General features: G+C 45.1%; 1 protein-coding gene across 2 annotated transcripts in view; it reads left to right on the top strand.

Annotated features, from left to right (window-relative positions):
* CPNE2 (copine 2) overlaps positions 1–25,322 on the top strand; it is a 267,144-nt gene that overhangs the window by 70,438 nt on the left and 171,384 nt on the right. For both annotated transcript variants that reach the window (XM_070760761.1, XM_070760762.1), the window contains exons 3-4: positions 8,264–8,443; positions 13,766–13,840. In XM_070760761.1, coding sequence (XP_070616862.1) covers positions 8,264–8,443; positions 13,766–13,840 — 255 coding nt within the window. The remainder of the gene's footprint in view (positions 1–8,263; positions 8,444–13,765; positions 13,841–25,322) is intronic.

Raw genomic sequence — 25,322 nt, 5'->3', positions numbered from 1 at the left:
GAATCCGGCCCATGGGCCATAGTTTGGGGACCGCTGGTTTAAGCCATTAATATTAGTAGAAAATAATGTGATCTCATTTTGTCTATTGTTGGGGTATAAGTTCTTTTGACTTCTCTTTTCGGGCCTCAGTCTTTGCTCGAGTGATTGGTCCTCATCCATAATGAGGGCTACAGTTACAAAAGGGAACAGAGGCAGAGGCAAACCATGGATGTTTATCTGTGTGGTTTGTGTGGCTTTGCTGCTCCCTGCTTTGAGATCTTTGCTCTGTGCTTTTGGATTCAACCCAGCATTTTCAGGAAAGTGGGCATCACTGTTTCTATCATGCCTTGTGAATTCGGAGAACTCCTGGAACTTTCCTGCTACATGAACTTTGTATTTGGTTGCCTTTTCGCTCCACATGCACTTTGTATCTATCTGGACTTTCACTTAGAACTGTGTTTTACTCTTGAAGAATAAGGACATTCTCCGTACTGAAGGAGTGGGTCCAGCAGTCACGTGGGTTGCTCCTGTCCAATCCGATGGGACTGAGCCTAGTATTAAAAAAGCCTGCTGGATCCGCCCCTTCCCCAGAATTCGCTCAGTCCCGCTATCCAGCGGTCGTGTGAACGCTCGTTCCTCTCAAAACACCTTCCCTTCAATCTTTCTCTTCTAAAAACAGTAAGATTATTCTATTATTAAAGCTTGCCGGCAGTGGATTCTACTCAGCCCTACCGGGCTTCGAGTTTGGGGGAGAAGTGAGCGGCACAGCCATTCGCGGTTTATGTTCCCTCCGTGCTGTTGCTGCGGCCGGCCTGGAATTTAACCTTATTCCTCTCGGCCTGGAGGTCCTGCCGGGGCAAGCCACTGTTTACATAACAATTTAAGGGCTATTTACCTCCTCCGATGTGGGACTTGATTGTCTCCAGGACTTAGTTCCCTCCGATTGCAAATTAAACGGAGCGGGTTTTTTGGCGCGAAGGCCCTCGCGCCCAGTAACTTCGCACTTTAGGTTTTGCCCTTCTTGGTCAGCCATCAGTGCTTCCAGTCTGCCGCTTGACCCTGGAGTAGCTGTGAGTCCCTCAGGTCTATTCTCCACGGAAGTGGCCTCCAACCAGTGTGCCTTGGTTTACTTAAGTTAAGTTTTGTGAGGCCTGCCACGCTGCATTTAGGGACACAAACTCTTAGTATTGTCCGGATTGCCCCTAAGTCGCAGCCGCTCCTGGGCCTAGGAGCAGGGTCACCTCTCCTCTTGGGAAGCTCATTAAATTCTTCTCCCCCCTAAATTTCTTGGCTCAAGCCTTGTCTTCTGTAATTTGTTCAGACTATGGCTTCTTTTCCCAAGAGAGGCACTACTAAAGGTCCCAGAGAGGTTAGGCCTACTGGTGATGAATCTACTAATATCCCCCAGGCCTCTTCCTCCTCTTCTTCAGGGGCCCATTCCTTGGCTAAGTCCACCAGGGCTGAGAAGAGAAGGGACCTAGCCCTACAAAAAATACATGATAAATCAGCCAAACGTTTAAAGGTGCTGGCCCAAGTGCATATGAATCCAACCCCCCCAGAGGCCTCTAACCTGCCTCTCTCTGGGGTTCCTGAGCTATCCCTGGATGAGCCAAACCTAAATCCACCCCAACCTAACCTATGGGGCTTAGGTCCAGAGGAGCCAGATATTACTGAGGATTCCTCCCAGCCAGAACCTTTTCAGGCCTTCAGGGATCCTCCTATTTTTCAGGCTGATATTTCTTCCTTGCCTCCGGAGTTTCAGTCTATCTTGTCTGTTTTGACTAAAACCATTGATGCTAAACTCTCGGCCATCAATGTTCCTTCCTTGTCTCATCCCCCTCCACGTTCCTCCCGTCCCGTGGGTTCTTCTCCTTCCTACAGAGCCCCAGTCATGGAGGACTCTGATTCCTCTCAGGAAGAGAATGAGGACGTGGATGCAGAAGAGGATGATGACCCCTTTCAGCGTCTGTCGGAAGATGAGGACTCTCAAATTAAGATTCCAGCCCCAGCTGCCATCTTTCCACCTCAAATCTTCAAATCTCTCCTTCTTAAGGCAAGAGTATCCACGGGGCTAGCCGCACAAGAAAAGCAGGCTACACCTTCCACAGACCCTCCGGAGGAAAATCTTCCTTATTTCATGGAAGAACAGGAAGACAATGAGGTAATTCCTATGCCCAAATTGTTTAAGGACGCCTTGCTCAAACAGTGGGACCACCCAACCTCTGGCTTCACTCCCACTTCCAAGGACAAGAAGCTTTACAAGCTCTCTCCCTCCTATGAGGAACTCCTAGCCTGTCCCAGGCCAGATGATCCGGTGAAGACTCTTCACTCGGCTGCTGCCATGCCTGGTGAAGCAGAGGAGGTCCTCCGTCCAGAAGACAAGCGTCTTGAGCAAATGCTCAAAAGAGGTTTCTTCGCTGACTCATGGGCCATTAAAAGTGCTGCAGCAGCATCCTTCTTTTCCAGAGCCATGCTCTTGTGGCTTCGTCAGCTCCAACAACATCTACCTCCAGATGATCTACGAGGCCAACAAGATTTCAACAAAATCTTCGCAGCTGCCCAATATGTAGCGGATGCTACTCTCCAATCTTCCAGATTTGCAGCCAGGTCAGTAGCGGCCTCCACAACGGCCAGAAGACTTCTATGCCTCCGCCCTTGGCAGGCGGGAGTAAGGCAGAAGTGGCAGTTAGCCATGGGTCCTCTGAAACGCAATCTCCTCTTCGGAGACCTTCTGGACCCTCTCCTCACAGAGACCACGGACAAGAAAAAGGTCTTAGGACCTACCACCAAGAAGGCCTCTAAACCGCAGTCCTTTCGGCGCACAGGGCGTCAACAGGATCAAGGGTTCGCCTTTCAAAGGAATCCAGGTCAGTATTCCCCTCGATTTCGATCCCAATCTAGAAACTCCAGGGGCAGTTTGAAACTCCAGACCCATTCGGAGGTCTGAAGCACTCTTCGTGGCCTATCATCCCAGATCCATGGGATCCAAAGTGTCCTCATCAGTAATAGGCCGTTGGATCAGAGGGACCATCTCTAAGGTCTATGAGACAGCCTCCCTCTCCATTCCAAGGAATATTACAGCGCACTCCACCAGAAGTGCTGCCACATCTGCCGCTTGGGCGACTCAAGCCCCGTTGGAGGAAGTCTGCAAAGCAGCCACTTGGGCCTCGCCAAATTCCTTCATAAGGCACTACAAAATCGATTCTTACGCCTCAGCGGATGCTGCCTTCGGCAGAAGGGTACTCCAATCCGTTATCTCTCACGATAGCAATCTAATCCCACCCTAGGGACCTATCTATTGGGTATGTCCCACGTGACTACTGGACCCACTCCTTCAGTACAGAGAATAGGCGTTGATTGCTTACCTGAACGCCTCTTCTCGTACGGTGAGTGAGTACAGCAGTCACTTCCCTCCCTTCTGTGTGGTCTTCTATGACTTCTATTCCTACCTTTCTTCTAACACATGAGAGTTGAACATTATGGAGCTTCACTACTGAGCCTAGTCTACGGATTCGCGAATTCTGGGGAAGGGCCGGATCCAGCAGGCTTTTTTAATACTAGTCTCAGTCCCATTGGATTGGATAGGAGCAACCCACGTGACTGCTGTACCCACTCACCGTACGAGAAGAGGCGTTCAGGTAAGCAATCAACGCCTATTTTGTTTAGTTTTTATTTTTGTGTTTAATATCATTGTGCTGTTTATCACTGCCCGTGTGTGTCTGACCTTCTTTTCTGGACCCTTAATTACTGCCTGAGCCCCGTCAGGGAGAAAAGTAGGAAGTCAAAAAGTCAGATATCCACACATATCCAAATGTTCTAAATGTATAAAGGAGAATTAATTAGTCCCACGATTCAGCAGTTGCTCAGTTGTTGTGGATAATATTGGGTAAAATGTCTAAAGGGGGATCAGTTAATATAAATCCGGTTGGTATAAGTAATAGCAATAATGGTAGTCTGGATAGTCTGGATCTCCAAATACGAAGTTAAATAGTTAAATAATTAAATAGTTAAGGAGTTCTCAAAATAATTAAGTCCCAAAAAAGCAAGAAAAAATCAAAAAGAACAGAGATTCCAGGAGTTGGGGGGTAGTGGTACAAAACAGACAAAGATAGGGAGGGTTAGAGGATTCCGGTTGTTATAGTGTGGCCTGATTCATTCCATTTCAAAATAGTCAAGATGTTGCTTCAAACAACGACAGCAGTCTTGAGGATAACTCCCTTCTTTTGCCTTCAACAAGTTCTAAAGTCTTTCTCCCTTTGTGATCAGTCCTCAGTAGTCAACAGTGGGGCGATAAGAAAATAGAGCCTGGATCCAACGAAAAGTGTATTATTTACGTCTGTTCTGGCTATTTATTTCAGAGTCATTACCGCCATATTTCTGTGAAGAATCGAAATTGCCACCTATTATTCGCTTAAGATCTTACAAAAAACCTGAAACAGTTCTCAAATCACAAAGGGGTTACTTTCTTCAACTCTCAAATTCCAAATACCACTCACAATCTTTCACTTATAATCCCAAGAAGTGCTCCGTCGTTACTGCGGCTTCCTCTAATGAAACAAGAACGTCGCGCTTCTGGATCTGCCAAAGTGGCAGATCTCTTCAAGAGATGATCAGGAGTGGTTCCCCGCTCCCCGAGGGGCCCGCCGGCCACTCCCAGGTGCGCTGGAGTTTCCTCTTCAAAACTGTGGACTCTACGGGTCCACGGTCACCCGATTTGGCAATCGTAACTCTTGAAATGCCGAAGGAATCCTGGAGATACTGGGAATCACCCAGCAGCAGCGTGACGTCACAACTGGAAGTTCACAGGCAACTTCTGTTCCGCTGGTTGATCACTCTCACTGTCACATGCAGAATGGCTGCAGGAACTGGGCATGTCTAGTTTCATGAAAAGGACAAAGGGTGACATGATAGTAGTCTTCCAATATCTCCTTGTTTCCAGGTTTGCTTATTAATTGTATGGCAAATACATGGACTTATAGTGGTTCAAATGTTAAATGTCTAGTCCACCAGACATTCAAGGACAGGGTAGTCTATGTTGAAAAAAAATCAGACATGGGGCTGGCGTGAGCTCTTGATGGACAGAGAAAATGAAGAGGAGAACAACCAGGGAACTTTCTGACAGTGAGAAAGATCAACCAGTGGAACAGCTCACTTGTGGAGGGTGTGGGAGGTCCAACACTTGAGACTTTCAAAGGGAAATTGGACTGCCATTGTCTGAAATAGTGTAGGGACTCCCACCTGACTATCTGTAGTTAAAAGAGACAATTGTTAAAACAATTGCTGCCAACCTGCCTTCCATTGAGGACCTGTATACTGCACGAGTCAAAAAGAGGGCCATGAAAATATCTACTGACCCCTCGCATCCTGAAACTGTTTCAACTCCTACCCTCAAAACGTCGCTACAGAGCATTGCACACCAAGACAACTAGTCACAAGAACAGTTTTTGCCCAAATGCATCACTCTGCTAAACAAATAATTCCCTCAACACTGTCAGACTATTTACTAAGTCTGCAGTACTATTTCTACTCCCACTTATTTATTTATTAATTGGATTTGTATGCTGCCCCTCTCCGTGGACTATATGACTGTAAGTTGCTGCTTGTATCCTTAAGATTTTTATTAATATTGATTGTTTCCTCATTGCTTATTTGATCCCTATGACAATCAATAAGTGTTGTACCTCATGATTCTTACCTTTTACCAAAGACAAATTCCTTGTGTGTCCAATCACTCTTGGCTAATAAAGAATTCTATGCTATGCTATGCTATGCCATGCCATGCCATGCCATGCCATGCCATTCTACCTGAGAAAGAGACACAGTGGCTAGGGAGTTGGATAAGGGGGAAAAGGAGAATTAGAAAGTTATTGATGCCGAGGTCGCACGTTAGGTAAGCTATACACTCGCTTCAATTTCAGAAATAGCATCACTTCGTAGTGTTCCTGGCTGTGAAATCTCAGTGGGGAAAGCACAGGCGACATTCCTGTTGTGTTTGGCAGCTTCCCGGGGGTATTGTAACAGTTTGTTCCTAAAGAGATAAAGATTCAGCAGACGGTTACGTAAACCGCCAGTTGCAATCTTCTCTATTACCAGTGAAAGGGCTCTATTACCCAATGTATGTGGAGATCTAAATTGGAAGTTGTTCGGTTCCTTTCCATTTCATTGCATCTGGGTAACAGGCTTTGATATGGTCGTAAGACTAATCAATAACAGGCTACAAAAGGTGAGAAACAGGCTCAGTGAAGGATCATTTGGGGGTTTTTAGGCAGCTGTTGAAAAAACCCTATGGGGATTTGGGTGGCGGGTGTGAAAAGCTAGAGAAACCGTAAGGAAACTGTGCTCAGATCCCACAGGGTCTCTTTTAATCACTTTTAATTTTAAACAGTGTTAGTACACACTTATAAAAAATAGAACAAATGTATCCAGTAATATTAAAGGATCAACATGACCATGTTGACCATGACAATGTAACAATAATGGAGGGCTGGTAAATTGTTTTATGAATGGAGAAGGTCCCAAAACTTTGCTCATACAGTATTGCTTTAGTCTCCTTATGTTGAAAGAAAGATTAATTCATATGTTGGCAAAGCAACACATATTATCAGAGTTTGTTGCAGAAAATTAAACCCAGAAAGCAAACATAGACAGACTGATGCAGTAGGATTGATTTAAATAAGAAAGTTCTTTATAAACATAATAATAGATGAATTTACAATACCATTAGCAGAGTTCTTCTTCAGTGCAGCAACAGTTACAAGTAAAACACAAGCAGCTTCTAGTTCAGGGTTCAGAGTAGACTGAGAGTACAGAATGGGCTGATCTATTCCCAGCCTTCTAGCTTCAGTTTCGATTCTCTGCACAGACTCAGATGTCTTTAGCTCTTATTGTCTGACTTAGTTGCTATGCCTATACATTGGCTGACCTTGCATTGGCTCTCCCAGTCACGAATATTCTAACACATATCGAATCAAATCCAGAGGTTTCTTTCCAGTGTGAGATGATAATTTTGGGGGGTCAGCTTCCATTTGTAAAAATTTCACAGCCTTGCTCTGTTGATAGTTAGTCCCTTATATCAGTGGTCCCCAACCTTTTTTCCACCAGGGACCAGTTTCAGCAAGACAATTTTTCTATGGCCCGGTGGGGGCGGAAAGGGGTGTGGTTTTGGGCGGGATTAAGCATGAGGGTATAGCTTATCATTCCATTGTCTCTCTTCCCTCCCCCCCTTTTTAATTTTGCGGGGGAACCGAGGTGACAGAGGGAGGAAGTGTAGGAAGGGGCGGTTTCCTGTCTCTTTCCCCTCACGTTCACTCGGGACTGCCGTTTGCCTTTCAGCAGATTCAGAGGACACCCCCCGCCACCGCCCGCTCCGGCTGGGATTCCAGCAAGGAATCCCAGAGGAGGGGGAGGTGCCTCCATGGACACAGTCACCTTCCTTTGTGATCGCTGCCTGCTTGGAGTGCCCACCACCAGATCCGGTAATTTTCTTGCAGCAAGGAATCCTTCCAAAAGAAAATTACCGGAGCTGGTGGTGGGGGTTTCATGGTCACACACACACCACTGGCTTCGCTCCTACCCAGGACCCCGGGAATAGAGTGGGGGAGCCTAGCAAAAAAAGAGCTGCACAATGCCAAAGCCTTTCCGTTTGAGCTGCAGGCAGAGCAAGGGCTTTGCGAGGGCTTCGCAAGGAGGAAATAGACCACTTTCGACAAGAGAAGAAAGACAGGAAAGGAAGAAAGCAAGCAAGCAAGTAAAGGTTTTCTCAGCCCGAGGGAAACGGCGGTCCTGAGTGAACGCGAGGGGAAAGAGACAGGAAACAGCTTGGCACTCGCCGGCTCCACAGCAGCTGCTGACTCTGCGGACCAGTGCAACATGCCTTGCGGCCCGGTACTGGTCCGCGGACCGGCGGTTGGGGACCCCTGCCTTATATGAATAAGTTAATAAAAATTTAAAAGTGCACTATTTATTTATTTATTGATTGATTGATTGATTGATTGGATTTGTATGCCGCCCCTCTCCGTAGACAATCATTCAATGCATGTGGGAAACATCCTTGGCACCCACCAACTGGTGCAATTTGCAGATGCAACTTTGCTAAACCATGGTTTGAGTATCTGGTGGGCCTTTAGGAAGAAGAAAGTTATTTTCAAACTGAACCTCACATAAGTACTTCTATAGCAGTTCTGCATATGTCCTCAGCCTTAAATTACTCTCAAGTAAATATCACCTCAATCATAAGGATTTGATCAACTCACTGGTTCTTTCCTTCCACTTTCTCTCTTTGTAGATTGACAGAACCGAAACGGCGGTGAACAATCTCAACCCAACTTTCTCCAAAAAGTTCATCATAGATTATCACTTTGAGGAGGTCCAGAAGTTGAAATTTGCCTTGTTTGACCAAGATAAATCAAGCCTGCAACTATACGAACATGACTTCCTGGGAGAGTTTTCCTGCACTCTGGGATCGGTGAGTGTTATTGTGATTTTTTTTGACTACTAAGACTCTTGGGAAGAGAAAGAGGGTGGGAAAAAAGTGGTGGGAAAGATGGTTGACTCCTTAAGCTGGTGGGAGCCATTGAATTCATCAAGCTCAACCCTCTGATCAGGTCAAGAATCCAAGCTGAAATGTCCCTGACATGTGCACCTTCTGCCGGAGGACATCCAGAGAAGTTGCTTCACCCCTTCTTTGTGATGCCCCCTGGATCTGTGATGGTGAACCTATGTCACATGTGCCATTATTATTATTATTATTATTATTATTATTATTATTATTATTATTATTATTATTATTATTATAATATTTGTATGCTGCCCCTCTCCAAAGACTTGGGGCGGCCATGAGTGTCGCACAGAGCCCTCTCTGAAGACAGGCAAGCTGTAGCCCCAGCCCAGTTCTACCTTCCATGTGCACGCACCTCCTGCCAACCAGCTGGATTTCGGGCCTCTGCATGCGTGGGGGTGGGGCGCATGCGGGAGATGCTACACACACGTGGGGGTAGGGGGATGCTACACACACGCGGGGGTCGTGTGAACATGTGAGGGAGGGTAGGGTGCACGCAGGAGGGGTCGCGCACGCATTGCATTTTGGGTTACAAATGTGGGGAGGCCTACTGGGCCCAAAATGGGGCACAGAGGGGAGTGGCCTGACCCGCAGTGGCCCATTTTTGCTCCCAGGAGGTTGCAGGGAAGTCTACTAGGCCCAAAATGGGCACAGAGGGAGCGGTGGGGTGTTCAAGTACACATGGGCAGAGGTCACACATGTGCAGGGGAGTGGGCCACATCTGGGAGGGTCATGCACACATTACATTATGGTTGTGGGCTGTCACACACGCGTGGGCATGCTTTCAGCACGCGACAACAAAAAGGTTAGCCATCAGTGCCCTAGGTGAAAGCCCTACCTCCAGTTTCCTTTAAAGCAAGCCCACTTCATAGACTCATCCTTATTGTTTCCTTGGCAATAGTATAAAAGCACTTTGGTGTCTTCTAGAAAGTCCAAAGCTCTGGGCATTTGTGATGGTCTCCCATCCAAGAGTTGACTCAGATCCACCCTCCTTAGCTCTCCCATACAGATCAGGTCATCCACTGAGACCCGGTGAGATCATTGACCTTCTGGGTCTTGTTCTTTGGGGTTAGGCAGCTGGAAGCCAGGGGAACATAAAGCAGGGAAGGCAAATCCCATTTTGATTCTTTTTTCCTACCTTGGCATGTGGAGTCAGGGTGGGTTCCACTTACCTTTGCCACTGGTTTGCATTGCAGCATCGCACGCGTCCCCTTGCGCATTTCCACTTCTGTGCATGCACAGAAGCCTGATAGACCCCAAAGCCCAGCTGAGGGAGGAGCTGGTCAGCTGTCAAGCTTGGGATTAGCCCGCAGGCGAGCAGGGGGGCTTTTTGTTCAAGTAGAAGAAGAGGAGAAGCCAGCCAAAGATGGGGGGAAATGCCTTTTTTTAAAAAAGAATGATGTGCCCACCGACCAGCATGACCAAACTGGATCCATGACGCCATTGTCACATCACCAGCGGGTCGCTAACGGTTTGAGCAATCTGGTCCGAACCGGGAGGAATCCACCCCTCTGTGGAGTTATATTATTCAACCTTATTCTATTATTTTGAAGCCTTAGAAAAAAGTTTGAAGCAAAATTTGGTGTTTTTAAAAATGGAAAGGCCCGTCTCATAACACCAGTTGCCAGCTGCATTGGCTCCCAATTAGTCTCCGGACGCAATTCAAGGTGTTGGTCATTACCTCTAAAGCCCTACATGGCTCAGGGCCAGACTATCTTTGAGACTGCCTTCTACCGCATAACTCCCAGCGACCCATAAGAGCCCACTGGGTTGGTCTTCTCTGGGTCCCATCAGCCAAACAGTGTTGGCTGGCAGGGCTATGGGGAAGTCTTCTCTGTGGTGGCTCCAAATCTCTGGAACCAGTTACCTCCTGGTAACTGCCCCCACGCTACTGGCCTTCCAGAAAGCTGTAAAGACCTAGCTTTTCTGGCAGGCTTGGGGCCCCTGATTGGATGGTGTACCATTGAAATCTGGCCATAAATGGCATGTATGTTATTTTTTCTTATTACTGGTTTTAAATTGTTTTTAAACTGCTTTTGATGTCCTAATTTTATACTGGTTGTGAGCCAGAATGGGAGTTGGGTACCATACAAGTTTAAATCAATCAATCTCTGGGAACTGGTGATTTGTTTTGATAAGGTAAGCAATCGGGTGGGGAGGGGATTGTAGGAGTCCCACAAATGGGGTTGGTGAATGTGTGCAGGTTACTCTCCCTCCCACCCTTCCTATAAAGGTCTCCTATCATTTACTCTCAGAGTCATTTGGACCCTTGAACTGTTTCAGTCTGTAACAGTTCAATGAAGACATTGGGACCGGGGGCTTGCTTAATGGTCTAATCATCCAAGAATTTGCCTGCCCTTTTAATAATTGTCTAAACTCGTGATTACTCTTGTAGGGTATTCATATGCTAAGAAGATAAACGATGAGTTAAGAAAAAGAAGAGAAAGCAGTGTGGGAGGCAGGGGAAGGCGGGGTGGAGAACAGGGCAAAGGAAGGAGAGGAAGGAAGAGAATGAAAGGGAAGGGAGGAGAGGGAAGGTAGAAGAGGTGGCAAGAAGGTAGAGGGAGGAAGGAAGGGGAGGGAAGGGAAGGGAAAAGAAGGAAAGGGAGAAGAATGGCGGGGAAGTGAAGGATAGGAGAAAAAAAAGGAAAGGAAAGGAAAAGAAAAGAAAAGAAAAGAGAAAAAGAAGGAAAGGAAGGGAAAGGGAAAGGAAAGAAGAAAAGGGGAAAAAATGATCCGTAGAGCTGTCAGGCACATTTTGAAAATGCATGTAAAAATTGGGCTTTAAATCATGTGTGTGCATGAACATGCTTCCCTGTTTTTTCAAGCAAGTGGTTGCTGTTTTCAGAAACATATGAACTTCAACTCCTTAAAGCAGTAGCGTCTCCATTTCAGGCCCCCAGAGAAGGCAAGAAAAGATGGGCTGTTTGAAATAATAGCTGAGCGATTCTACGCTCATGTGAGGACCAAAGCCCGAAGAATTCCCAAAGGATGTTGGCCCTTAGGATTAGCAGGCGAAAGAGAGAAGAAAAATATTGGGAAATCTTGTGGAAGAGCAAAACTATGACTCTTTACAAAAGGCAGGGTTTGTTTCATGTACCTTGAAAGAGAAAGTATATTTGTGGAAGACGGGGAGGTTGATTCCAGAGGGCCGGGGCTGCCACAGAGAAGGCTCTTCCCCTGGGTCCTGCCAGATGGCATTGTTTAGTCGATGGGACCTGGAGAAGGCCAACTCTGTGGGACCTAATTGGCCGCTGGGACTCGTGCAGCAGAAGGGGGTCCCGTAGGTATTCTGGTCCCAAAGATGCTTTTTCAAGAGGCAACTGAACTTTCTGGTTTTTCTCTTCTTAATCCTTCCATTTCCCACCATCCAGTTAGAGCTGAAGAAACTTCTTGGATTAGAAATGAAACATTTTTTAAAAAACCCAAACCTAAGTCTAGTTGCCTGAAAAAAAAGAACTTTTAGGACAACCATGACCTGGAGGGCTGAGAATCTCCATAGACAAGATCTACAATTAAGGAGAAATTTATGACAGTGGGAACAATTAATCCGTGGAAGAGAAGTTGTCTGTTGGGAGCTTCATCACTGGAGCCTTTTAGGAAGGGACTGGACAGTCATTTATCTGGAACTCTATGGTGGATCCTGCTTGAGCAAGTGTTGGCACTAGAATAGCGATAGCAAGCCTTTTTTGGTTTGTGTGGCAAAAGTGGGTGTGTGCGTGTCCTAGCACCCATTCCCTCCCCCCACATTATGCGCACCCCCACACTGCCCCCTATGCTTGTGCACAATCTCCCCATCCCTGCGCATGCACACAGGCCTCACTGAAGCATTGGGAGGTGAAAAAATGGCCAAACAGGCAAACTGGACTTTGGAAAAACGGACTTCTGGTTTGCCTGTTTTTCATCTCCGGAGTGTGAAAAACAGCACAATGGGCAAATCAGAAGTCTGTTTTTCTGAACTTCCGGTTTGTCTGTTTGGCTGTTTTTTGCACTCCGGGGCTTCCAGGAAGCTTCCCTGAAGCCTCTGGAGGGCAAAATGGCCTTCCCCAAGGCAGAAAACCAGCTGGCTACTGCAGGCATGCCTGGTCTAGCTGACATGGGGCAACGCCTCTCATGCCATCTGGTACAGCATGGCGCATGTGCTATAGCTTCACCATTTTAAATTGTATTTTAAAATTGGATTTGTACACTGTTTATGTTGTTGTGAGTCGCCCTGAGTCCTTGGAGAGGGGTGGCATACAAATCTAATAAATTATTATTAATTATTATTATTATCATTGCACTAGAAGATTTCCAAGATCCCTTTCAACTCTGTTATTCTTCCACCCTTGCCCAAAACAGGCTCTTCTTGCCTGTTAATAAAATTTACTTGCTGAGAAAGGTGTTAAATTCATAATAATAATTTATTAGATTTGTATGCCGCCCCTCTCTGAAGACTCGGGGCAGCTCACAACAATAGTGAACAATATATGACAAATCCAATAATTAAAAAACTATTTGTTACCAGATTCCTTCTGATTTTTGGCTGCCGTAGACAACTTCCCCCTCCCACATGATCCATCCTTTCCAAGTGGACCTCTTCAGGGAGCTGCACTCCATCCTCAGAACTTAATTCCCCCAAGTTAGTTCTTTCTTATGTCACCTTTAGCTCATCTGCCCTTCGACAGTCTCTACCCAGATTTCCACCCCATTACAGGGACGCCATGTGACACACAGGCTCATATATGCATTCAGATCAGGTGGGGGTTGCTACTTACTGCTGCTACTGGTGCGCTTCCCACAGAGCTCTCGGACATGTGCAGTATTTTAAAAATTCCCGAAATCTCGCATGCGTGTGTGCGTCTCCTTGCAAGATTTTGCTTCCTATACATGCGCAGAAGGCACATACATACATGTTGGACCTGAGCTAGGACAACAGCTTGTGTACCAGCAGATATGTCTCCATGTGCCACCTGTGGCACCCGTGCCATAGGTTCGCTATCACTGTTCTAAGCAATTCCATATTTTTATTTGCAACTTTCTGCTAGCATCCCCATCAACTTTGCATGTCAGAAACGAGAAGTGAAATTCACCAAGGGTGATCACATTGTCCTACGATGATACAACAGCTGCTGATTCAAGGACCAGTCATAAATCTCCTTTCAATGCCATCATAAATGTTGAATGATCTCTGCACGACTGTTCGGTAAGGGAGGACTACCGTAACCTATTCTCTTCTTTCTTATTTAGATTGTCTCAAGCAAGAAAGTCACCAGAGCACTTGTTCTCGGGAATGGAAAACCAGCCGGAAAGGGAATGATAATGGTAGGGTGATCTTCTCAGACACGTGGCGTTAAAGTATGCAATCAAAGCACAGGAAACAATGTTCCCTCTAATTTTTTTCCAGTGTGGGTGGAAAAGTATAGTGTCTGAGCGGCAGTCCCTTCAGGACTGGGCGGCATAGAAGAATAAACAAACAAACAAACAAATAAATAAATAAGAAAAAATTCCTTCTTTTTTATTAAAAGAAATTATTAATAAAACAAAACCAAAATCTATTACTATTAAAACTAAAACAACCCGCAAAACCAAAAACACAACTATTAATAAATCCATGCTTTAAAATCTTTACTTCTTAAATATTTATCATAGTATTATAGTAATCTAGTAATACTATGAAAATCTATCTCAACACCAATTGGCTGACAATGAGTCAGTCGAGGTGACTGGGGCTAAACATCTTTGTCCATCAATCTGGGGGGAGTTTAACTTGGTGACACCTGATGAAGTGGAGAAGGCCATTGGAGCTGTGAGTTCCGCCACCTGTTTGCTGGATCCGTGTCCCTCTTGGTTGGTTTCGGCCAGTCGAGAGGTGACACGGAGCTGGGTCGAGGATATTGTCAACGCCTCCTTGGGGAGGGGGTCCTTTCTGGCTCTTTATAAGGAGGCACTTGTGCGCCCCCTCCTCAAGAAGCCTTCCCTGGACCCAGCCGTGTTTAATAACTACCGTCCAGTCTCCAACCTTCCCTTTATGGGGAAGGTTGTTGAGAAGGTGGTGACGCTCCAACTCCAGCGGTCCTTGGAAGAAGCCGATTATCTAGGTCCTCAGCAGTCTGGATTCAGGCCCGGCTGCAGCACAGAAACTGCTTTGGTCGTGTTGATGGATGATCTCTGGCGGGCCCAGGACAGGGGCTTGTCCTCTGTCCTGGTGCTTGACCTCTCAGTGGCGTTCGATACCATCGACCATGGTCTCCTTCTGCGCCGGCTGGAGGGGTTGGGAGTGAGAGGCACTGTTCTTCAGAGTTCTCCTCCTACCTCTCCGGTCGGTCACAGTCAGTGTTAGTGAGGGGTCAGAGGTCGACCTCTAGGTCCCTTCCTTGTTGGGTGCCTCAGGGGTCGGTCCTCTCCCCCCTGCTATTCAATATCTACATGAAACCGCTGGGTGAGATCATCCAAGGGCATGGGGTGAGGTATCATCAATACGCCGATGATACCCAGTTATATATCTCTACCCCATGTCCAGTCAACGAAGCAGTGGAAGTGATGTGCCGGTGCCTGGAGGCTGTTGGGGCCTGGATGGGTGTCAACAAACTCAAACTCAACCCAGACAAGATGGAGTGGCTGTGGGTCTTGCCTCCCAAGGACAATTCCATCTGTCCGTCCATTACCCTGGGGTGAGAACTACTGACCCCCTCAGAGAGGGTTCACAACTTGGGTGTCCTCCTCGATCCACAGCTGACATTGGAACATCATCTTTCGGCTGTGGCGAGGAGGGCGTTTGTCCAGGTTTGCCTGGTGCACCAGTTGCGGCCCTATTTGGACAGGGAGTCATTGCTCACAGTCACTCATGCCCTCATCACCTCGAGGTTTGATTATTGCAACACTCTCTACATGGGGCTACCTCTGAAAAGTGTTTGGAAACTTCAGATCGTGCAGAACGCAGCCGCGAGAGCTATCGTGGGGCTTCCAAGATTCGCCCACATTTCTTCAACACTCTGTGGCTTGCATTGGCTGCCAATCAGTTTCCGGTCACAATTCAAAGTGTTGGTCATGACCTTTAAAGCCCTACATGGCAATGGACCAGATTACCTCCGGAACCGCCTACTACTGCACGAATCCCAGCGACCGATAAGGTCCCACAGAGTTGGCCTTCTCCGGGTCCCGTCGAATAAACAATGTCGTTTGGCGGGCCCCAGGGGAAGAGCCTTCTCTGTGGCGGCCCCGGCCCTCTGGAATCAACTCCCCCCAGAGATTAGAACTGCCCCCACCCTCCCTGTCTTTCGTAAATTACACAAGACTCATTTATCGCGCCAGGCATGGGGGAGTTGAGATAGTTCTTCCCCCTTTACAAGTTATGCATGGTATGTTTGTGTGTATGTTTGGTTTTATAATAGGGTTTTTTAGTTGTTTTTTATTATTGGATTGTACATGTCGTGTTTATTATTGTTGTTAGCTGCCCCGGTCTGCGGAGAGGGGCGGCATACAAATCCAATAAATTATTATTATTATTATTATTATTATTATTATTATTATTATTATTATTAATATATTTCCATAAATTATACTTCTCTATAATTTCATTCAATATTTCCAAGCTCAATTAATTTTCAAGCACTTAGCATTTACTATTATTAACTTTCATCAATCTTCTACATTTCCAAGTAGTCCATAGTCAATACATATTTAATAATCAATCATCCCTCCTCAAATTTCTACCACTGTTCTCATTTCTGGGTACCTCTCCTGTCTCTCCCCCTTTTCTGTCTCATTTGTTTCTCATTTCTCCCTCTTCCTCCCTTTTTCTCTCATTCCTTCCCTCTCTCATTTCTCTCTTTTTCCATCCCTGTCTCCTCCCCCTTATGTGTGTGCATGTATGTGTGTGTGTGTGTGAACTCTTGAACCATTTCCAAAAACAGGTGAGGGCTGAGTTTTTTCCCCTCTGATATTATTTGAGTGCTTTAAATCAAGAGTCACTTCTCTCTCTGTTTCTCTCTTTCCTCTCATTCTCTGCCTCAATCATTTTCTCATTTCTCTTTTTTCTCCCCTTTTCCTATCATTTCTCTCTCTCTTTTCCTTCCTCTCTTCTCTCTCTCTCTCTTGCTTTCTTCATCTATCTCATTCTCTCTCTTCCTTCCTTTCTTCTCTCTCTCTTGCTTTCTTTCTCTCTCTCTCGCTCTTCCTCCCTCTCTCTCTTGCTTTCTTTCTCTCTCTTTCTCTCTCCCCCCTCTTGCTCTCTCTTTTTCTCACTTTATCTCTCCCCCTTTCTTTCTATCTCGCTCTGTCTGTTGCTCTCTCTCTCTTCCTTGTTCTCTTTCTCTCTCTTGTTTTCTTCCTCTCTCTCTCTTGCTTTCTTTCACACACTCTTTCTCTCTCTTGTTTTCTTTCTCTCTCTCTCTTGCTTTCTTTCTCTCTCTCTAACTCTTTCTCTTATTTTCATTCTCTCTCTTGCTTTCTTTCTCTCTTGTTCTTTCTCTCTTTCTTTCTCTCTCTCTCTTTTTCTCACTTTCTCCCTCTTTCTTTCTATCTATCTCGCTCTGTTTGTTGTGCTCTCTCTCTCGTTCTCTATTTCTCTCTCTTCCTTTCTTCTCTGGAGGCCAGGGAAGGTTTTTCTTATTTTGAATGTTCTGGGCGGGCTTTCTGGAAGCGCTCAGCAAAAGCGCAACCAGCGAAGCGGCTGTGAGAGGGTTTTCTCCAAGCGTTTCAGGAACGGCTGCCCTGCCTCTCCTGCAGCCCCTTCGCTGACAGGCCGGGACAAAACTGCCCCAGAGAAGGGGCTACGACTCAAGAGGGGCGGGGCAGCCATTCCCGGAGTGCTTGGAGAAAACCCTCTCACAGCCCCTTCATTGGGAGCGCTTCCGCCGAGCGCTTCGGGTACGCCTGTCCCGCCCCTCTCGCAGCCCCTTTGCTAGCAGCCGGGTGAGGAGGAGGAGAAGTCGCAGCTGCCACCACTGCGGGAGGAGCCATGCCCCAAAGCAGGAGGCAGAGCAGGAAAAAGCCGGAGAGAGGGATGGATCGGGCAGGTGGGGGGCAGCGGCGGGAGGCCAGAGGCACGAGGGGGCCAGAGGCGCCTGGGGATAGCAGGGAGGCTCGGCACTGGCACATTCACAGGGGTGGGGATGGCCACGGCCACAGCTCCCTTTCCTTCTCCGCCAATGTCCGCCTATGTCTTCTGCCGGTGCCTCCCGTTGCGTGGCCTTGGAAAAAGCTGTGCGGGAAGTTGTTTTGGGGCACACAGCTACGCATCCGCACACCTTAGAGGGAACATTGACTGCAGTGATTTATTGGACAGGACATAAAGGAGGGGGGGTCTTGTCCAAAGGAATAGTGGGAGACACATGTCTGCGCTACAGTTTTTTTACTACCAGTTCTGTGTGTGTGGCTTGGTAGGCATGGCTTGGTGGGCATGGCAGGGGAAGGATGCTGCAAAATCTCCATTTCCTCCCAATCAGCTGGGACTCGGGAAGTAGAGAATAGATAGACCTGGGCCTGGGTGAAACCATGTAGACAGTTTAATACCAGGGTTGGATTCTATCTTACCTCATCACCCGTTCACTTTGTCCTACACCACATGGCTGCATGTGTATTGCATGCTGTCTTGGTGCACTGCCTATGCATGCGCAGTGCAAAAACTCAGCTTCTGCACATGCACAGAAGCAAAAACCAGGAAAAAACAGCTTCTGCACATGCAGCACAAGATGGCAGTGGCCACGGACCGGCACTGACAGAACTGGCTCCGTAAGGTCACGACCAGTTTACTACTGGTTCTATAGAACCGGTCTGATACGGAACCAAATCCACCTCTCCACACACACCCCTCGCTCCAGGTGAAGGTTCCTGCAAAATCCCCATTTCCTCCCAATCAGCTGGGACTCCGGAGGCAGGCAGCAGATGGGGGGCGGGGCAGTCAGAGGGGGTATTTGCTGATTCTGCAAACTACTCAATTTTTATGCTACAGGTTCTCCAGAACCAATATAGAACCTGCTGAATCCCACCCTCTGGCGTACAGAGAGGCACTTGTACATTTCAGGAAGCAGAGGGAAAAGGATGCACGCGTACATATTCATGAGCAACAGTGCAATATATCTCAGCTACTTCCCGCCTTTCTGTTATTTACCGAGAACAATCGTCGTAGTTAAAAGAAACATTTGCACATTCAGGGGTTGCTATGGGAATGTTCTGACAAAACTTGCCACAGACCACTGTGAGCTACGCAGACAGCCTGCTTCAGGTCTCAATTTGTCTATGAAAGAGAGTCTGTGAGCCTCGATGGTTACAGTGGCTACAATGCAGTATTGCAGGTTTACTCTGGCCATAGCCTGGAGTTCAATCCTGACCTGCTCCAGATTGACTCAATCTTCCATCCTTCTGATGTCTGTACAATGAGGACCCAGATTGTTGGGGGCAAGAAGCTGGCTCCGTAAACTGCTTAGAGAGGGCTGTAAAGCACTGGGAAGTCTTAGTGCTGTTGCTATGTCTGCTGTGGTTGCACAGTGGTTACTGCAAGCTCCTTCTGCTGAGTGCCGACTGCCAGCAGTTTGGCAGTTTGAATCTCACCAGGCTCAAGGTTCACTCAGCCTTCCGTTCTTCCGAGGTTGGTACAATGAGGACCCAGATTGTTGGGGGCAAAAGGCTGACTCTGTAAACTGCTTAGAGAAGGCTGTAAAGCACTGGGAAGCGATATATAAGTCTAAATACTGTTGCTATTCACCTGACAACTGATTTTCCACACAAAAGGCGTCCAGATTTAGTTCCTGAAGCCTAATGCTGCCACTGGAATAATGTTTGCTGGAAAAGTTTTTACACTTTAACTAAGTGTTCTTAGGTTTTGGGTTTTTTCATTTTCAAGTTTATTTGTTGTTGGATTTCGCTGTTGGATCTTCATCGTTAGGAACCCCTTTTATTTTGGTGAATTCTTTCATGTGCAATAGAGCCACGAGACCGAAACAATTGTGAAGGGCTCGATAGAGAGATAATCTGGAACATTTGTGAGTAAGAGCGATGCTTACTTATTACTTAGCAACAGGTATCTTAGCAACCCCCCTTCTCGCTGCACACAGAGGTCTGCCTTCTCCGTCAGTGAGTTGTGCTAGTGAGAAGGAGCGTGCTCAGCCTGCACATGGAGTAAAGCCAAAAATCGCCCTCTCTCAACCATATTTTAAAAGGAGTTTTTTCCACTCTCCATTTCTGGTTCTCTTTTATCTCTGCATCCTTCAGGTGAGGCAGAGCAGCTTGTTTTGTTTTGTTTGTTTATTTGTTTATTTAGTCAAGTATGTATTTATAATATACAAAGAGACAATGCATGCACGGAAGCAAAAAAATCACAAAATCTCTCTCGCATGCACATCCTCTCATGTGCAGAAGCAAAATCTCTCTGGGGCACGCAATGCGCCCACAGCAGAATCAAAGCTGCGCGCTCAGTGCACTGGTAGCAGTGGAATCGAGAATCCACCCCCGGCCCTATCCAGCCTTCTTAGTATATGTTTTGTGTTCTAATAGTATGCATCAGGTGCAAAATGCCAACTGGACCTAACCAGACCCACAACCTTTGCTAGTGAATGCACAGGTACTCTGCCTCCCCTGTGATATACCTAATTAAACCTGAAGTAGAGTAGAACAGTTCAGAAGAGACAAGAGAGAAAGAATGGAACAGAACAAATTCTTTATTGGCCAAGAGTGGATATACAAGGAATAATAATGATGATGATGATGATGATGATGATGGTGGGCCCCAGGGGAAGAGCCTTCTCTGTGGTGGCCCAGGCCCTCTGGAATCAACTCCCCCCAGAGATTAGAACAGCCCCCACCCTCCTTGTCTTTCGCAAATTACTCAAGACCCACCTTTGTCGCCAGGCATGGGGGAGTTAGGATATTCCTTCCCCTAGGCCATTACAAGTTATGTATGGTATGTTTGTGTGTATGTTTGGTTTTTATAATAAGGGTTTTTAGTTGTTTTATTAAATTGGATTGTTACATGTTGTTTTTTATCATTGTTGTTAGCCGCCCCGGGTTTGTGGAGACATTCAAATCCAATTAATAATAATAATAATAATAATAATAATAACAACAACAACAACAAAAACAAAAACAACAAAAAAAACCAAAAACAACAACAACAATAATAATAATAATAAATTAATAATTTATTAGATTTGTATGCCGCCCCTCTCCGAGGAATTCAGGGCTGGGGGTCTATTTACCTTGCCTAGTGGTTCGCATTGTGATGAAAGTGACCATTTTGCATGCGAGAACAAAGCAAGCGTGTGTGCCCCTGACACATTGCGCAAAAGGCTGGAAATGACCCTCTGCGAAGGCACAGAAGCCTTTGTGCATGCGTACAGGGGTCTTTTTTTGCAAGCTATGGTGACTGGATGACCAGTTCAGGAGCATGGACTACTACTGGTCATCGAGAAGCAACACTAAATTGTGCATGTGCCAAAGGGTTTTCTAGGTACTCTACCTCAAGCTGCGTGGTGATTTATTATGTAAAGGGAAATATCTCTCTCAAAATACTATAAATCCTTCTTGAAGAAAAACAGAGGGAAAAAGAATCCACAGGACATCAAAGAGAATCTAAAGATTTATGGTTTTAATCAAAGACGGGGATTCTTTCGCTATAACGAGGGACTGCTAAAGTGAGTACAATACATCTTAAAGGGGGGAGACTCAAGCCTGGAGAAAATCGAAAAAAAGCTGGATAGATTGTTAGATATTGTCTCAGGATTTGAGCAGAGATTTATTACAGTGGAGTCAACAATTGGAAATCTGGCTTCAGATGTTAAATTGATTAAAAAGGAGGCTGAGTTTACTACTGGAAAGATTCAGAAAGTTGAAAAAGGATCAGGATGAAAATAATTAAACAAATGAATTATAGAATTGCTAATTTGGAGGACCGTCAAAGGAGAAGAAATTTACGTCTGCATGGGTTCAGATCAGACTTTGCTTCAGGCTCAAACTTAAATGCAGTAACTGCTTGGATTAATAAGCAAAAGGTTGTCCATGTTGGCTCTGATGATATAATGCATGTCCATTGGGCTGCCCCATGCAGAAATAGGGAGAGGCAAAGAGACATTGTTATGGCTTTGGCCAGTGAAAAAAAAGCGGAGATCATTTACAAGTCTTTGAAAAGTTGTGCCAGTCTTAAACAAGATGGGAACGAGAGAAGAGTTCTGAGGGATCTCTCTTTGGAAACTTTGAGAGCGAGAGCTGCCTTACGCCCAATTTCAAGCTGTTTATATCAAAGTGGAAAAAGGTTTACTTGGGGGTTTCCAGCTGCTATTTTGGTATTCCAAGAAAATAAGATGTACAGGGCACTTACATTGGAGGAGGAAAAGGCATTATTGGATCAACTGGGGATCGGGTTTGAAGAAGCTGGAGCACAAGGAACTATGGGTGAGACAAAAGAAGCAGAAGAAGGAGAAGATCTTTTTAGCGGTCGTAGTACTCCAGGCGAGGAGGAAAGACAAAGAGAAGAGCAGCTGAAGGAGTTAACCAGACAGGTGGAGGCCATTAGAAGAGAGCAGAGAAAAACAAGAGCTCAACGTGAGAAGAAAGCAAAAAAGTGACCTTGTTGGGTTCCCCTTCTCTTTTTTGTTGTTTTTTCTCGGAGATGTTTTTGGATTGTAGTGTATCTGTTATTCTGTGGGGGAAGTTTAAGGGGAAAAAAAGTTCAAGAAGGAATTATCTAAAGGAGAAGGGAGGGTGGGAGGGGAATATTTCTCTTTTATTACAATTAAAAGTGGTTGAAAGTGGAGCTCAGTAGTGTGGGAACGCAATCAATAGAATGTGCCTCATAATTGGACAAGGGTTTTTCTTGTCCTCCCCCCTTTTGGTTGGGGGAGCACAGGGGAAGGCACATTGGGGGGGAGTGATAGGGGTAAGGAAGGGGGGAATTAAACCCAGGGCAAAACAAGAGGGGAAAAGGGTTATTTTGGTATATTATGATTGAGTGTAGGATAATGGTTTTAAATGTGAATGGTTTGGGATCAGATTTGAAACGCTTTAGGATATTAAAGATGGCTAAGCAACATAAGGTAGATATTATGATTTTGACAGAAACACATAAAAGATGGGGAGGAAAGGATAAAATGATTAATGATAGAAATTGGAAATGGGTATATGAATCTAGAGGAACGCAAAGTAGTAGAGGTACGGTGATTCTTATTCATCAGAGGGTTCCTTTCGAAGAGGTTGGAGGTCAGAAAGATAGAGAAGGGAGGTGGCTATTTGTTAAAGGGAAAATTAATCAAAAGAAGTTGACATTAGCAGCAATTTATGCCCCGAATGCGAAAACAAAACAATTTATAATAAATACTAAGAGGAAGTAAGATAACTTTATGGAGGGCTCAACTCGTTTGGCAGGAGATTTTAATATGCAATTAACAAATGGGACTGGAAACAGTAGAACGTTACATTTAAACAGACTTAATATGGTGGATCTTCATGCAGATATTTCAAACAGAAGTACATATTATTCAGCAAGATATCATACATTTAACTGCATAGATTATATATTAATGAATTGGGGGGGGGGCAATATACAAGTTTAAAAAGTAGATATTAAAAGTATTTGGTTATCAGATCATGCCCCACTATTGGCAGAATTGGAAATAGGTCAGGGATGCAATCAAAGAATGTGGAGATATAATGCAGTTGTAACTGCTAGTGAACAAGATAAAGATAAATTGCAAACAGAGTTAGGTGAATATTTTAGAATTAATGATGTGGGTGGTATTAAACAATCAATTGTGTGGGATGCATGTAAGGCCTTTATGAGGGGACAATGTATATGTATGGAAGCAGATATTAGGAAGAGGTGGGGTACAGAAAGTGAAATAAAGATAAGGGAAAAAGATTTGATACAAGAGCAGTCAAGATTAACTTAAAAATAGAGATTGAAATAGTTTATTGAAATTGAAAAAGAAACAATTGATGGTGTATGAGGAGATCCAATGGAACAAGATGAGAATGACGCTGCGACAAAAAACATTGAGTTGGGGGACAAAATCAATGCAGCAAATGGCCAGATATTTGAAGAAGAGGAAAAAAAAATCATGTATATTAGCATTGAGAGACTCTAGTGAAGGGGTTAGATATGGTAAAGAACAGCTAGATAAGATAATGAGGAAATATTATGAAGATTTGTATAAAGAGGAGCAGGTGGAGATAGGAATCCTCAGTGTTGGGAAAATAGTAAGTGAAGAAGATAAACAAATATTGAATGCATAAATTACACAAGATGAAATTGCTAGAGTAATTAAAGGGTTAAAACAAGCCAAAGCTTGTGTGTTACCGGTTTGTGGCCAAGAGGATAAAACAACGTGTATCAGAGAGTTTAATGTGTGGTTAAGGCAGTGGTGTAAAGCTGAAGGTTTTGGCTATGTAAGTCATGATGTCAGTAGGTGGTCTAATAGGGAGTTGTTTAAGAGGGATGGTTTGCATCCATCATACAGAAGTACCCAGGTGCTCGGTGAGGAATTCAGAACTTTTTTGGACAGGCATTTAAACTAGGTAAAGGGGACAGAGATGTAACTGATGTGGGTGATTTCTGTCCCCGACCAATGAGGATAAAGCAGTTTTTGGAAGCTTATGAAAAGGGAGCTGCAAATAATATAGATGTAGTTGTTGATGATAAGGGGCAAACTAATAACGAAAATAATGTTCTTCGGGTAATGTGCACAAATGCTCGAAGCTTGAGCAACAAGCTCTGTGAATTAATGGCCATAATATCTAGAGATAATTTGGACCTGGTTGCCATAACTGAGACATGGTTTAAGGATTCTAATGAATGGGAAATATCCATACCAGGATATACACTGTATAGGAAGGATAGAATAGAGAGAAGGGGAGGTGGAGTAGCCATTTATATTAAAGAAAGTCTAAAAACAACACTAATTCAAAATACGTGTCAAGATCTAGAGACTCTCTGGATTTGCATGCAAAATAAAGAAGGTTCTGTCATTAGAATTGGGGTGATCTATAGGCCTCCAGGGCAATCCGAGGAATATGACAACAAGATGGTGGATGAAATTACCCAAATGGCAGTAAAGGGAGATATTGTGGTTATGGGTGATTTCAACATGCCTGATGTTGACTGGAATATCCCCAGTGCCCTTACATGCAAAAGTAAGAATATAGTAGAGGCCTTTACAGGAGCAGCTCTGGCACAGCTGGTTAAGACACCAACTAGAGGGGAGAATATTCTAGATTTAGTTTTTACGAATGGGAATTGGGTTTCAGATGTCAAGGTGGGAGAAAATTTAGGTTGCAGTGACCATCTATGTTTGTGGTTTGATGTAAAAACTCATTGTGAGCAATCCTATAATGCAACCAAAGTATTGGATTTCAGAAAAACAAATTTTAATGCAATGGGAGAATATTTAGATAATGAATTAAAGGGGAGGGATAAAATGGCAGGAGTGAGCATCCAGTGGACTGTATTAAAAAAGGCCATCTTAAAAGCCACTGGACTGTATGTAAGACAAATAACTAAAGGTAAAAGGAAGAAGAAACTGCTATGGTTTAGCAATGATGTAAGGGCTATAGTCAATGAAAAAAAGGCTGCCTATAGGAGGTATAAAGAGTCTGGAAGTATAGCTGATAGGGAGGTATATAAAATGAGACAGAAGGAGGCGAAACAGATAATATATGCTGCTAAAGCCTCAAAAGAGGAAGAAATTGCCAAATCTGTAAAGAAGGGGGATAAAACCTTCTTCAGATATATTAATGATAAGAAGAAGAAAAACTGCGGCATCACGAAGCTTAGTACCGGGAATAATACATGCATTAATGGGAATAAGGAGATCGCTGA

The sequence above is a fragment of the Erythrolamprus reginae genome, chromosome 9 (genome assembly GCF_031021105.1).
Source record: "Erythrolamprus reginae isolate rEryReg1 chromosome 9, rEryReg1.hap1, whole genome shotgun sequence".
Lineage (NCBI taxonomy): Eukaryota > Metazoa > Chordata > Lepidosauria > Squamata > Dipsadidae > Erythrolamprus > Erythrolamprus reginae.
The sequence above is the reverse complement of the archived record's forward strand: the minus strand, read 5'-3'. Positions and strand labels throughout refer to the sequence as shown.